This window comes from Heptranchias perlo, chromosome 1 (genome assembly GCF_035084215.1).
Source record: "Heptranchias perlo isolate sHepPer1 chromosome 1, sHepPer1.hap1, whole genome shotgun sequence".
In the NCBI taxonomy this organism is placed as follows: Eukaryota; Metazoa; Chordata; class Chondrichthyes; order Hexanchiformes; family Hexanchidae; genus Heptranchias; species Heptranchias perlo.
The window spans coordinates 80,885,818-80,900,893 of record NC_090325.1 but is presented as its reverse complement, the minus strand read 5'-3'; the positions used below and the strand labels follow the sequence as shown (position 1 = coordinate 80,900,893).

Sequence of the window (15,076 nt, the reverse complement as noted above, 5' to 3'; positions counted from 1 at the left end):
ACTATAGCTCTGCCACTCTTTTTCCTGCCCTCCTGTGCAGCAGAGCCAGCCACGGTGCCATGAACCTGGCCACTGCCACCTTCCCCTGGTGAGCCATCTCCGCCAACAGTATCCAAAACGGTATACCTGTTTTGGAGGGAGATGACCGCAGGGGACCCCTGCACTGCCTTCCTACTCTTCCTCTGTCTGTTGGTCACCCATTCACTATCTCCCTCAGTAATTTTTATCTGCGGTGTGACCAACTCACTGAACGTGCTATCCACGACTTTCTCAGCATCGCGGATGCTCCAAAGTGAGTCCATCCGCAGCTCCAGAGCCGTCAAGCGGTCAAACAATAGCTGCAGCTGGACACACTTCCCGCAGGTGAAGGAATCAGGGATACAGGAAGGAGCCCTGAATTCCCACATCCCACAAGAGGAACATGACACGGCGCTGGGATCTCCTGCCATGACTTAACCCTTAAATTAGCTTAAGAACAACTACAATGTCAAGAGAAAAAAAAAGGAAAGAAAAACTACTTACCACTCCCTTTAAGGAGTTTACTCCTTTCAATTGTTCTCAATTTAGAGAATGTTAACTACACTAGGGACCTTGATTCACTAAAAAATAAATGCTACTTCCTTTCAGACCTGCAGACCTTCCCTTTCCTTTTACTTCAGTTACTGTAGATAAGGAGAAATACTCACCTGAACCTACTCACCAATCAGGTGCCTCCCCTGTGTCGCGTCCCGATCTGATTCCTGACGTCACTTCGAACTCGGTCGCAGCTCCGCTCGGCTCCTCTCAGCGCTCTGAAATCCCGCCTTTTATCGGACGCTCCCTCCGCTCGGCTCGGCTCCTCTCAGCGCTCTGAAATCCCGCCTTTTATGATGTGGGGAAATGTGAAATTATTTGCTTTGGTAGGAAGAATAGAAAAACAGAATATTTTTTAAATAGTGAGAAATTATTAAATGTTGGTGTTCAGAGAGATTTGGGTGTCCTTGTACACGAAACACAGAAAGTTAACATGCAGGCACAGCAAGCAATTAGGAAGGCAAATGGTATGTTGGTCTTTAGTGCAAGCGGGTTGGAGAACATAAGTAAGGAAGTCTTGCTACAATTGTACAGGGCTCTGGTGAGACCACACCTGGAGTACTGTATACAATTTTGGTCTCCCTACCTAAGGAAGCATATACTTGCCTTAGAGGTGGTGCAACGAAGGTTCACTAGATTGATTCCTGGGATGAGAGGATTGTCCTATGAGGAGAGATTGAGTAGAATGGGCCTATACTCTCTGGAGTTTAGAAGAATGAGAGGTGATCTCATTGAAACATATAAGATACTGATAGGGCTTGACCGGGTAGATGCTGAGTGGCAGTTTCCCCTGGCTGGAGAGTCTGGAACTAGAGGGCACAGTCTCAGGATAAGGAGTCAGCTACTTAGGACTGAGTTCAGGAGGAATTTCTTCACTCGGGGTGGTGAATCTTTGGAATTCTCTACCCCAGAGGGCTCTGATTGTTCAGTCATTGAGTGTATTCAGGGCTGAGATTGACAGATTTTTGGACTCCAAGGGAATCAAGGGATATGGGGATCGGGAGGGAAAGTGGAGATGAGGTCAAAGATCAGCCATGATCTTATTGAATGGCAGAGAAGGCTCAAGGGGCCGTACAGCCTACTCCTGCTCCTATTTCTTATGTTCTTGTATAAGGTGATGGATAAGGTATCTGTTTTAGAGGCAGACATACTAGTTTCCAAAGTCTGCACGGCCATGGTCATGGCCTGCATAGACTCATTTGAGAGCCGTGCTTGGAGCTCCATGGAGGCGGCCACTCTCTCCATGGCAGACATTCTCGCAATTACCCACGACACCAATCCACTCGTGTTGGAGCTGGACTCCTCCATCCTCTCCGCTATTGTGGAGAGTGTGTGGCATGTTTTCCAGTACCTCACAATGTTGCAGATGTACCTCAATCATCCTCGTTCTCAACGATGACGTCTGGGGTTCAGTATCTGTGTCCAGCTGAGCAGAGCTTGGAGAGGAATGCGCCCCCCCCCCCCGACGCAGACTCTCCACAGCTGCCCCTGCCACCAGTGTCTGCTCATGCTCACTTGTGAGTTATGAATCACCAGGTGAAAACCCAACTTAGTATCTAACAGGAACCACCGAAGTGCTAGTATTTGCACTGGTGTATGGCTGTATGTCCTGTGATGGTGCACCCTCAGAAGGAATGAGCTTCTCTGGGGAATTGTTGTCTTTAATCTCCGATGATTCTTCTTGTAAGCATGAAGGCTCTGGAAGACAAAAGAAAGCGATATGAATTAGTCATGGCAAAGTAACAGTCTTGCCAATCACCATACTCAGTCTTCTCATAGTTCAGACAGTCATTGATGAAATAAAGCCATCATGTGTGTGAAAGATGTTTAAATTCTGTCACCAGGCATCTGCGAGTTCCCAGTCTCTCCATCTCCAATTGAGAGGGATGCAGATGTGCTACTAATCTCCATGGCCGCCTCCTTCTCTTCATCTGTGAGCTGGACTATTTGTGGAGGGCCACCTCCAGTCCTGTCCCTCTCCCTTGTGTTTTGACCTCTCTTCTCCTACAAGGGGTGAAAGATGGGACCTGTGAGTGACTGAAGGTCACGCATTCACCCGATGGATGCAGTGCATTGGGTAAGGGTGACTATCAGACAGATGCATCATATTACACCAGAAATGGGGTGAGTGGCAGCAGTGGATGAATAAATGGGGACGTGAGGAAGTGCATAGAAAGTGAAGGATGAGAGCTGCTGAAACTTAAGTGGGTGTGAGGAATGATGTGATGGAGTATGCTTGGCAAGACAGAGTGAGAAGGGGGTGTTGTACGCCACAGGATGTAGGCGAATCAGCAAATGTACTCACTTTTCCTGACCTGGTTAGGTCATTAAACCATTTCCTGCACTGCAGCTCAGACCTGGGCAACATGCTCCTGCTGCTCACCTCCTCAGCTACCTCCAGCCACGCCTTCTTGATAGCAGAACCAGATTTCTTCCTCCCATTGCTGGGGGAAATTATTTCCCTCCTGGTCCTCACTGCACCCAGCAGTACTTCAGGGGAAGCGTCTGTGAATCTGGGTGCTGCCTTACTCTCTGTGAATCCATGGCTTCATTTCCTCCTTTCTCCTCCAAAATCCATTTTTGCATTGGCCCTTTAAATAGCGGGCTTCAGGTCACGTCATGCGGGTGTGCAGTATGCCCATTGCGCAAATTGGAGACACAAAATCTGCAAGAAATTTATTGCTTCAATTAAGTTGCGATCGCAGGTTCCGACCCGCTCACTTCACTTCCGGGTTTCGCATCTGATAAACTTCCCTGCCCCCGCTCTCAACCCGGCTCCAAATTAAAACCCAGGCCCCTGTCTCGTTATTCACATCTGTTCTTTGCTAAAATTACTGAAATGCCAATATTTCAGCCCCCTCATATCTTCATCGTCTGTGATCTGTGCGGTAAATGCTGGAGTCAGTGTCTGAACATGGAGCCTTCTATATTTACTATTTAATACTGAAATCTGCTTTACACTGATATCATCTCAACCCCATCAAACATTAAGCTTAAAATTGAAAGTCTTTATTTCCTTTTGTTACAGCTTGGGGGAAAATGTGTATTTATTCACAATAGTTGATACTTACAGTTTTCATTTGTCAAGCACGTAAATAATTTGCAGTTAATTTAGATAATCTGACCGTAACTGTATCTGTATCACCAGTTTTGGTTCGTGAACATATTTTTGATGAAAATTAATCAGCTCCACAATTTATTTCCAGATAAACCTGTTCTTCAGAGTCGGCATTCTTTGGACAGCTCAAGGCTCGTGGACAAGGTGGAATCCACCCAACCTCTGTGGATCACCCTGGCGATGCAGAAGCAGAAAGGATTCCGTGAGCAGCAGGCCAGCCGTGAGGAAAGAAGGCAGGCCAGAGAAGCCAAGATAGCAGAAAAACAGGCTAAAGAAAATGTATGCACCTTCTGTTATTTTAAGGTTTAATATTAGACTGTTAGGCTGAATTAAATGGACTGCACATCTAGTCTGCTGGGGGCTAGTTTCACAGGAACATAGGAACAGGAGTAGGCCATTCAGCCCCTTGAGCCTGTTCCACCGTTCAATTAGATCATGGCTGATCTGGATCTGAACTCCATTTACACGCCTTGATTTCGTAACCCTTAATACCCTTGTCTAACTAAAATATAACAATTTCAGTTTTGAAATTTTCAATTTACCTAGCCTCAACAGCGTTTTGGGGAAGAGAATTATAGATTTCCACTACCCTTTGTGTGAAGAAATGCTTGCTGACACCACCCCTGAACTACCTAGCACTAATTTATTTTAAAGTAATGTCCCCTTGTTCTGGACTCCCCCACCAGAGGAAATAGTTTATCTCTCTCTACCCTATCAAATCTTTTAATCATCTTAAACACCTTAATTAGATTACCCCTTATATTCATTATAAAGCTGTTGGTCGTGTTAAGATTGTTACCTTGAGTTTTTCCTCAAGATAACCCCCCCTCCTTTCCTCCTCAGCCTGTGCACCAAACGACTCCTCATGCTCTGTGATTTCAATCTCCACCTCAAGTCTCTTTGCCCCCTCTCCTCCGAATTCACTGCTCTTCCCCCCGCTCTAAGCCTCTTCCTCTATATAAATTCTCCTACCCATATTCACGTCACTCCCTCAGCCATTCATCACCAGATCTGGCTCAACCATATCAAGTTCTATCAGGTTTTGTTCTCTGCCAAAACTTCCCACAAAACTAGGATCATCGCGGAGGGCAAAAATAAGTGAAGGCTACTTTTCCCTACTGCCAACCATCTCCTTGAACCCCTTCCCCCTCATCTTTTACAACTACGAGAAGCTCATGGATTTCTTCATCATTAAGCTAGAGAACCATCATTCAGCTGCCACTGCTGCTTCCCCGCCTTCTCCTTGCCCACCAAGCCATACGTCCTACAGTCCCCCTCCTACCCTAGCCATGAACCCTGTTGGGGTTGATTTTGATTTCTGGCCAACCCACCGGTGGAACGCATTGTCAGACCTGTGCCCCATCTTACCCAAACTCCTTGTTTGAATCCCTCCAGTCAGGTTTCCGCACCTCTTACAGTGCAACCAAAGTCAAAATGACATTCTCTGTGACTATGATAATGGTCCATTTTCTCTTCTTACCCTTCTTGACTCTCAGAAGTCTATGACATGGTCAGTCGCACCATCCTCCTCCAACACCTTTCCCCTGTTGTCCAGCTCTGTAGGACTGTCCTTACTTAGTTCCACTCTTACCCATCCAATCGTAGCTAGAGCATCTATAGCAATGGCTTCTCTTCCCATCCCCACACTGTCACCTTGGAATCCTTCAAGCATCCATCCTTGGCCCTCCCCTTCCTCATTCACATGTTGCTTTTTGGTGGCATCATCTGGAGACATGGGTGTAATTTTAACCCCTCATGACGGGCGGGAGAGGGTCAGAGGGGGTTCTTGAATTGTTAAAAATGTGAAACCCGTCCCCAACCCGCCGCGAACGCACCTACTTCCGGATTAACTGCAGCGGGTTGGGGGGCATCCGAGTAACTTGCTCTGGAGAGGCGGGTTCGTGATTATAATATTTAAATGAGGCTCAATTCCTCAGATTATGGTAGCCATTTAAATTTAACGGCTGTGGGCCGAGTTTCCCAGAGCTTAGGAAACTCGGCAGCTGAAGGGAGGCGAGAACTGCCGACTACAGCAGGTAAGTGCTTTTCCAGCACTGTTTGTGGGCCAGGAGGAGCAGGGGTGCTTTCCCTGACCCCCCCCAAGCACATCTTCTGCCATGAACTCTCCCACCCCGCATCTCTATCTTTCCCCCCGCGATCTCTATTTCTCCCCTGCAATTGGCTGACCCCCCCCCCGCGATCTCTCCCCACCGCAATCTTTATCTTCCCCCCCCCGTGATCTCTATCCCCTCCCCCACAATCGGCTGACGCCTCTGCGATCTCTGTCTCCCCCCGATCTCTCTCCCCCTCCCCAGCAATTGATCTCTCCCTCCCTTGCTGCCGCGCCCCCCCCCACCTTCTTGATTGCCGGGGACTGTCCCCAGTGGTCTGTGGCTGTGGCCTTGTACAGCAAGCCTTCTCGGCTGACAGCACAGCGAGCCTCTCAATTTGGCTGGCTGCCAGGTGGGAAACAGAGTTAAAAATTCCTAATGAGGTCCTGCCGTTAAATGCAGCAGGACCTCTGCCTTCCCAGTATTTCCTGGTTTCCTGGCCGCTGACATACGCTCCTGTTCCCTCCCCGCCTCTCATAAATATCAGGGCCATGGGGCAGCTTCCACTTGAATGCTGTTGACTCTACCTCTCTACCATCGCTCTTATCCCTTCCACTGCCTCTGTGCAATCATACTATTTGTCTGACATCCAGTCTTGGATGAGCCATAATTTCTTCCAGCTAAACATTGGGAAGACATTGTCTTTGGCTCCTGAAAACAAATTCTGTGCCCTTGCTACCGACTACCTTTTCCCTCCCTGTCTCATGTTAAAACAGACAGTTCAAAACCTCAGCATCCTGAACTGAGTTTCCAAACCCATATCCACTCCATTACAAAGACCCCTTGCTTCCATCTATGTAACATCGGCCATATTTGCTCCTACCTCAACCCATCTGCCACTGAAACCTTAATTCGTGCCATTGTCACCTCCAGACTTAACTATTCCAGTGCTCTCTTGCTCACCCTCTGTGAGCTTCAGTTCATCCAAAACTCTGTTGTCCATATGCTATTCTACATCAAGTCCCACTCACCCATCACCCTTGTCCTCACTGACCTACATTGGTTCCTGCTCCCCAAACAACTCAAACTTAAAATTCTGATCCTTGTGTTTAAATCCCTTCATGACTTTGCCCCTCCCTGTCTCTATAAACTCCTCCAGCCCTACAATTTCACCCTCCCCTCCATTCTTCTGCATATTTCTCTTCCCTTCACTCATCATTAATGGCCGTGCTTTCAATCACTTAGCCTCCATGCTCTTGAATTCCCTCCTTGAACCCCTTCACCTATATCTCATCCATTAACATGTCATCCTTATCTCTCACCTCTTTAGCCAAGTTTTGGTCACCCCTCAATTGAGTTGGCACCAGTTTTCCTAATGCCTTTGTGAAGTGCCTTGGGATGTTTTTCTATATCAAAAGTGCTATATAAATGCAAGTTTTTGTTGTAAGTGCATTGTTCTAAAGATAACATGTATGTAATCATGTAGAACAGACCAAGGTTACGTTTGCAAAATAGGTTCAACCCAAATGAGATTAGCCTTATAATTTAAAACTACATATCCTCTTTATTAAACTCAAAAAACATTTTGAACTATTAAAGATTATTTGCAAATTCTGCTAACTAAACCTAATTTACATATGTAAATTAAGAGTAGATGCTTCATTATGGCTCACGAATCACATACGCTGGCTTTACAATGTTGAGATAATTCCTTCCTTATCCTTTTAACAGATTCGTAAAGCTAGAGACAGTAATATGTCTGAGAATTAACTTAATTTATTCTTGCTTCAAAACATTCATCATTTAACATTTCATACAGAATAGTGCACCATTTGTGCAGGGAACATCTAGAGTCAAATCGCGAGAATGGCTTATCCTAACCTATTCACGGATCTGGTCTTGAAGGTCGGCAAAGCAAGGTTCCTACTGAGTAAAATATTGCATCTCTTTTTATACCATTTTCATTTATGGTCTACTTCCTGCTGGATGCGTTACTAGCGGGTGTTTTATGACCCCCAGTTCTTTGAACAGATTGCTAGACATGTCTTTTCATACCACACCTATCTTACTTCCTATCTTTGCTTTTCCCGAGTCATAGCTTTGCTGTACAAATCCTTTATGGCAAAAGGAACTTATTGTCTTTTACACCCCTCTGCTGTGATCAAAAGCCTGTGTTTTAAAAGCCTAAGTGTTTTAATCCTAACAACTCTTTTAGCTCCACATTATCTACCTAGCTTATTTATTTAAATAATCTGTATGTGCCTATCCTGTTCTGTATAAAAGTAATGTAAAAACATATCTATATTCTTACATATAAAACCTTGGGGTGGTGGGGGATGGAGTTTATTGGTGTTTATGCTAATGAAACTTAACTTACAAATGAAAAAATGATTTTGCCATTATCTTTAAAAAACTCTGAAGAAAGAAGAATCTCATTTAAATGCATCTTACATGGGGAAGGATTATGATATCACTTTAACTTAGTGAGCCTGCTCTAAATAAGTTTACTAGTATTCGGATCAGGTGTGTGTTTGTGAATGTCTGTCACAACACTTCTATATAAAATTTAAATTACAGTGATCTGCTTTCCATAAATTAACCGGATGCTTGTTCCCACAACTGAAGACAGGCAGTTACTAAGCAGCTGTTGCTAACAACAATCACTATTATTCTTGCATTATTTAGAGGCCTTGCTTTACAAACTGTGATCATGTTCTGATAATAGACCTTCTGACTTAAATCTGTAATCAGATTACAACTCTAAGCATAAAAGTGGGCATTCCAGACATTTTCAAGGTTGAACTAAGCCAAGCCACGAAAATTGTTTTGGCTTTGGGAGTCGAACCTTGGGCCAAGCCAATGAAAATATAAGCCAGTGTTTAAAGTATATGATAGGGAAAATGTTAATCAGTAACACCTGTGCTAAGTGTCAATCAATCCCTCACCGATCTGACACAGTTCATGCAAAGAAAAAAAATTGAAGTAATTTGAGTTAAGCTACCACAGAAAATAAGTCATGCGCACAGTGAAGGATAATTTGTTACACATGGTCTCAAAATCAGCTAGCAGATGGAGATTGTACTACATACTATCAAACCCTGATCAGAAGGAAGAAAACTAGCAGGAAACAACTTAAGTCAAAATATAACTGCTGGAAAACCGGCACTGTAACATGTTTTTTTTAATTAGATATGTGGGCGTGAAGTTGGAAAAGAGAAAGACATTCAGCTCTGGAGTGTCAGAGGGAAACACAGAAGGTTGTTATCAGAAACTGCTCAAACAATAGTTTTTTTTTAACAAAACAGGGTTTGAAAAACAGTTTGACAAGGTAATTGCTATTCTTTGTAATGTTTTAATTTTGAAGAGGAAAGTTGGTGGTGAGACTCACTCTTTAAAAAACAGCAAGCAGGCAGTTGCTTATGCACGCTTATGTTATCTTCAACACCCAAATATAGAAATTTCAGTAGGTGGCAATTTGTCACTTCTGAAATATTAGAAAAATGGAATGGATGTCTTCCGTCAACTGCACTTTTCATGTAAAAAATTAATTTTTAATTTGACAAAGATCATCAAATCTTTGAGCCAACAAAACCAAGATGTTAACTCGACTGTAATAGAAAATATGCACATTGTTTACCCTGCTACTCAAACAGCTAAAGAATGTACCCACCAGATATCGACACCAGATTTAAGCCACTTGTAGTTCTAACAAACAAATGGGAGAACTATCTGGTAATATGCAAATTATATTGGGAAAAAAATATAAAGAGAAGACTTCTTGTTTATATGGGTCTGTCTTTGCCATTACAGACAACGGTCTCCAGCTCCACAGACAATAAAGGAGGCAATCATTATGGAAGTGCACTGCAGAAATCCATTCAGGATGACGAAAAGAAAATTGGGAGCAATATTGTGTCAAAAGTGGAACGCCGTGAACACCTGAAAAAATCTGCCACACTTCCAAATTCTGTCACAGGTACTTGATAGAATATTTTTAAGTGGTCAGACATATACATAATACGTAGTTTTTGTCAGTTCATGCGTTTAATAATAATAATATTTAATATATGAATATTTTGAAATGACAGCTTAAATGAGTAATGTTGCAGCCTTAGAGGTATTTTGGAAACAAGTGGATCCTGGAAGAGCGTGCTCCTAACATTTCTGTTGCTCAGTTAGTGTGAGAAACTTATGCTGCAGTGTCTTGACCTGACACAATGATTTTTTTTAATGCTGTTTTCAGTTTATTTGCCCATAAATAAAAATAATGGCCCTGAAAATCCTCGGAGATTCCACTGGAAAACGGTGTAGATCCAGTTGATTTCAATGGAATGAAAATCAGGCAAGTTCTATAAAGTGGGTCAGATCTGCCCCGCCAGATTACCGCCCAGGTGGTGAAGATGAAAATCTACCCGTGTGTCCTGCACAGCAAACTTGTGGATTATCAGCATGCACTCACAGCTGGTGATATTGGCCTGCTTGGGGATCTCTCATTTAGTCATTTTGTCCTGCCACTTGATGTGCATTAGCGACCTCAGATGTTGGAGGTGGAACTTGTCATGTGTTGCTGAATGTGACTATCCTTCATCCAGAATGCTCATCTATATTGCAAAGTGGTGATGACAACAACTCTGTACATTTTCAGCTTTGTTATAATCCTGATCACAGGATACATGCAGATGAGGAACGCCTTTCAGCCTATCTTAATTTGTCCATCCATAAAAGCTCTACAGTGCCCCCCACCATAGCATATCATTGTTTTTTTAAATGATTCCAGGGTTTTTGTTTTTCTTCTGTTGATTCCTGATACAATTTTTTTCTTCTCAACACAGAGCTTGCATCTCTGATATGAGATAACACCTTGTTTTCTATTAATGCTTTATATGATAACACACTATCCAGATAAGTGGGTTAACCACATCTAGTTCCATATTACCAAAGAAGATGGTTGGTTTGGTGTAGCATTTTCCTGAGGCTAGCTGATGCACGATGAGTTTTCTTCAGACTTATAATGAGGACACAGTTGTTTGCTGCTGTGGCAAAATGTTTGGTACTGAGCTGTGGATGCTGTAGAGTGTGTGCCTCTCGAGTGCAGTCACCTACAAACAAAAACTCATGTATGACCTCCTCTGTGAACTCTGCTCAAGCTGAAGAACTTCCCAGTTGTACAGAAGCGTGGATGAACACATATTTAGCTTCTTGCTATGTCATCAGCCATAGTCATAGTCATAAAGTGGAATCCAAAGCATACAGCCTTGTTTTGACTACATTGTTGATGGCAAAAGGCACTTCGCCACTCAGCCATCACCTCCTCCATAAAAGAAAATACCTGTGTGGGAATGGATTTAAGCGAAAGCAGTTTGGACGCAGCCATCTCCACGCTCTGGCCCCACAGTTCATGCCACTGCAGCAAGCCAAGGCAAGATGGCTGGAAAACTTCAGAATGTAGTCCATAAGTGTGACATAGAATCTCTGAGCACCCTTCAGCTTATGGTACAGTGCCGAGTACTGCTACAGCGAAAGGCAGCAGGTTCACTATCCATGGACCTCTAAATTAGAGCTTCTTCTAAAGGATGGCCAGATTACATTTGGGTAGTGTCCAGCCATTCTCAAGCATGACTATTTGTCTGGCCTTTAACCTTTGACCTTCCAGCATGGGTGGTGCTAACAGTAGAAAGACCACTGCCAGTATAGCTCTTCAGGTCATGGAGGCATGTAAGCTCCTTCACCATGTCTAGGTTGCAATCAAGGAGATTTGTGTTATATTTGTAATATACTAGAAAAGAAAGAATTTTCATTTAAATAGCACCTTTCATGACCTCAGGATGTCCCAAAGCACCACAGCCAATAAAGTACTTTGAAGTGTAGTCACTGTAGAGAAATGTGGCAGCCAATTTGCACACAGCAAGGTCCCACAAACAGCAATGAGATAAATGACCAGATAATCTGTTTTAGTGATGTTGGTTGAGGGATAAACATTGAACAGGACTCTGGGAAAACTCTCCTGCTCTTTTTCAAATAGTACCCTGGGATCTTTTAAGTCCACCTGAGGGGGCAGACAGGGCTTCAGTTTAACGTCTCATTTGAAAGACCTCCGACAGTACAGTACACCCTCAGTGCTGCACTGAAGAGCACATAATCTAAGCTGACACAAGTACCTAAAGTGGGGCTTGAATCCAAAACCTTCTGATTGAAGAGGCAACCTGACAAAGAATGATTATGTATTATTCTGTATGCGTTTTCAGCATGTGAGCATCACTGGCAAGGCAGGCATTTTGTGCCCATCCCTAGTTGCCCTGACAAGTTGGTAGTGGGCTGGCATCTTAAACCGCTGAAGTCCTTGTCATCTTGTTATTCTTTGTAGCGGTTTGATACATCATTGAATAAATTCAAAGCAGAAATAGACAGTTTCCTAGAAGTGAAGGGAATTAGGGGTTACGGGGAGCGGGCAGGAAATTGGACATGAATTTAGATTTGAGGTTAGGATCAGATCAGCCATGATCTTATTAAATGGCGGAGCAGGCTCGAAGGGCCGATTGGCCTACTCCTGCTCCTATTTCTTATGTTCTTATGTTGATACAGCTGAGTGGCTTGCTAGGTTACGTCAGAGGGTAGCTAAGAGTCAGTCATATTGGTGCGGGACTGGAGTCACATGTAGGCCAGACTGGCTAAGGATGGTAGGTTTCCTTCCCTAAAGGACATTCGTGAACCAGCTGGGTTTTCACGACAATCGAATAGCTTCATGATCACTTTTTTTTTAAAGTCCAGGCCTCTGCATTATTAGTCCAGTAACATAACCACTGCACTACTGTACAAAGTCTGTGAGTTGAGGGAGGACAGAATCAATCTTGGCTGTGATTCTTCCCATCTCTCAGTGTTTGAAAATCCTAATACACTCACTGTCAAGGCTTAAACACAGGACCTGTAGGACTGTATCCCAGCAAGGGGTCAACACTTTCAGAAGTGGAGAGAAAAATCGGCTGGGGAATAAAATTAACTTTTGTTTTAAAAGAAGGACAAAGGTCATGAACAACCAGGAATCACATAAGGTGAAGAAAGTATTAACTAGCCAGTAAAGAGACTGAAAATTTAAACTTTCAGTAGAGAACATAATTTGTGAACTTCAAATTGAACTCAGTTACCCCACATTGATATTACCATGTTGTCTTACAAAGTAGCACACCCTTGACTAACACATTCGTGGACTCTGGGGGAAAGCACAACTGGTGGCAAATGTTAATGGATGGACCATTGTTTTTTTCCCACTCTGGTCAGTTTTCTTTTGGTGGACTGCATTGATCCTTCTCCAAAAATCGGGGAATGTTTATGGCCATAATCATGAAGCCTCTAATGTGATTATACAGCAGACACAAATCTTGACTGTTCTTGAATATACAATAGAATACAACCTGGTTATGGTGTCTCCAAGTTTGGAGAGTGATTGAATGCATGGAGGGACACTGATTTCTAACTGTCCAAAGTTCTTGGCAAGAATAGCAAGAACCATATTCCATTTAACGACTCTACATACTACATGGAGGGAAATACGGGGCACAAATGATTTCCAACACAATTTTCTATTAGTATCTGCTGTGGCTGCTAGCGCCCTTTGACCTGTTTTGCATAAAGCATTAATAAAATTAAAATTAGCCTCAGAACACACCTGCAGTAAATTGTGCAAAACTGGGCAACAGGGAATCCCATCATCTTGGTAATGGTTCCACAACCTAAATGAGGAGCTAAGGTCAAGGATGTCAAGTCCTGACAATTTGTGGACAAATATAATAAAGCAGTTAAATGCTGTGAGCAGAAGTCTGCTCTGAAATTTGTTTAATTCATATTGCTGAAGTTGGGATATCCAAACACACTTTCTGGTACTCTAAACCTCCCAAGGCCCAATCTGTATTTTCGGTCCATAGGAACAGGTGTAGACCATTTAGCCCCTTGAGCCTGTTCCGCCATTCAATGAGATCATGGCTGATCTGTGACCTAACTCCATATACCTGCCTTAGCCCCATATCCCTTAATACCTTTGGTTAACAAAAATCTATCAAACTCAGATTTAAAATTAACAATTGAGCTGGCATTAACTGCTGCTTACAGAAAAGAGTTCCAAACTTCTACCACACTTTGCATGTAGAAATGTTTCCTAACTTTACTCCAGAAAGTCCTGGCTCTAGTTTTTAGGCTATGTCCCCTTGTCCTAGACTCCCCAACCAGCAGAAATATTTTCTCTCTATCTACCCTATCAGTTCCCCTTAATATCTTGAAAACTTCAATCAATCACTCCTTAATCTTCTAAATTCCAGGGAATACAACCCTAGTTTGTGTAATCTCTCCTTGTAATTTAACCCTTGGAGTCCAGGTATCATTCTGGTATATCTACGCTGCACTCCCCCTAAGGCCAATATATCCTTCCTAAGGTGCGGTGCCCAGAACAGAACACAGTACTCCAGGTGTGGTCTAACCAGGGCTTTGTATAGCTGTAGCATAACTTCTACCCTCATGTATTCTAGTTCTCTAGATATAAAAGCCAGCATTTCATGCTCTTCATAGTCACAATTGCAATATTTTTCTTATATTTTATTCTTCAATAAAATCCATTTTTGGTATTTTCATGTGTATAATTCGTTCTAAATTCTCTTTGCATAGTTGAAATTTGTGATTCAGTGGCATCAATTCCACCAATAACAGAATTACCGAAGAGATTCTCAACTTCTGATGCTGCACCAGTCTCCGTGGAACCTGCCTGGCTGGCTCTTGCCAAGAGAAAAGCTAAAGCTTGGAGCGACTGTCCTCAGATAATTAAATGACCCCAAATTGTTTGGAAACTGCCACCATATCCTGTATAGCTATCAGTAAAAAGAAGTGCTAAAGTGTATTTTTTTCAAAACAGATTAAAATCATAAAAAGTACTGCATGTGCTGCAGACATCACCTTTCTCAGTATATCAAGAATGCAAACATGTAGCTTGTAAATGTATATCTCCATTCACATTCTCTGTAGTTTCCCAATATCGTTTGTAAATTTGAACATACATGAATAGCAATTGCCTCCGCATACATTTAACTGCTGTGGTCCTTGACTGGGTACGGTACTTCTTCCTCCTGCTACCACCACTTCAAATCTAAGTTTCCTTTCAAAACTTGTCAGAAAGAGTGTGCCCTTTGCTCTAAAATGTCTCAAGTTTTGACTTGTGCTACAGGGTCATCTAGATGGAGTCCTAAAGACCTTCAATAAAATATTAAATATTTTCATAACATGACTGTAAATGAAACTTGATCTTAATTTTAGCATTTCCTTAAATTATATTTAATACAGGTAGATGGGATTC

The 15,076-nt window shown here is 43.0% G+C and overlaps 1 protein-coding gene across 1 annotated transcript in view; it reads left to right on the top strand.

Annotated features, from left to right (window-relative positions):
- cracd (capping protein inhibiting regulator of actin dynamics) overlaps positions 1-14,614 on the top strand; it is a 68,949-nt gene extending 54,335 nt beyond the window's left edge. Inside the window, exons 6-8 of the mRNA XM_067996891.1 lie at positions 3,780-3,970; positions 9,553-9,718; positions 14,395-14,614. Coding sequence (XP_067852992.1) covers positions 3,780-3,970; positions 9,553-9,718; positions 14,395-14,555 — 518 coding nt within the window. The 3' untranslated portion in view covers positions 14,556-14,614. The remainder of the gene's footprint in view (positions 1-3,779; positions 3,971-9,552; positions 9,719-14,394) is intronic.
- Positions 14,615-15,076: the final 462 nt, after the last annotated feature.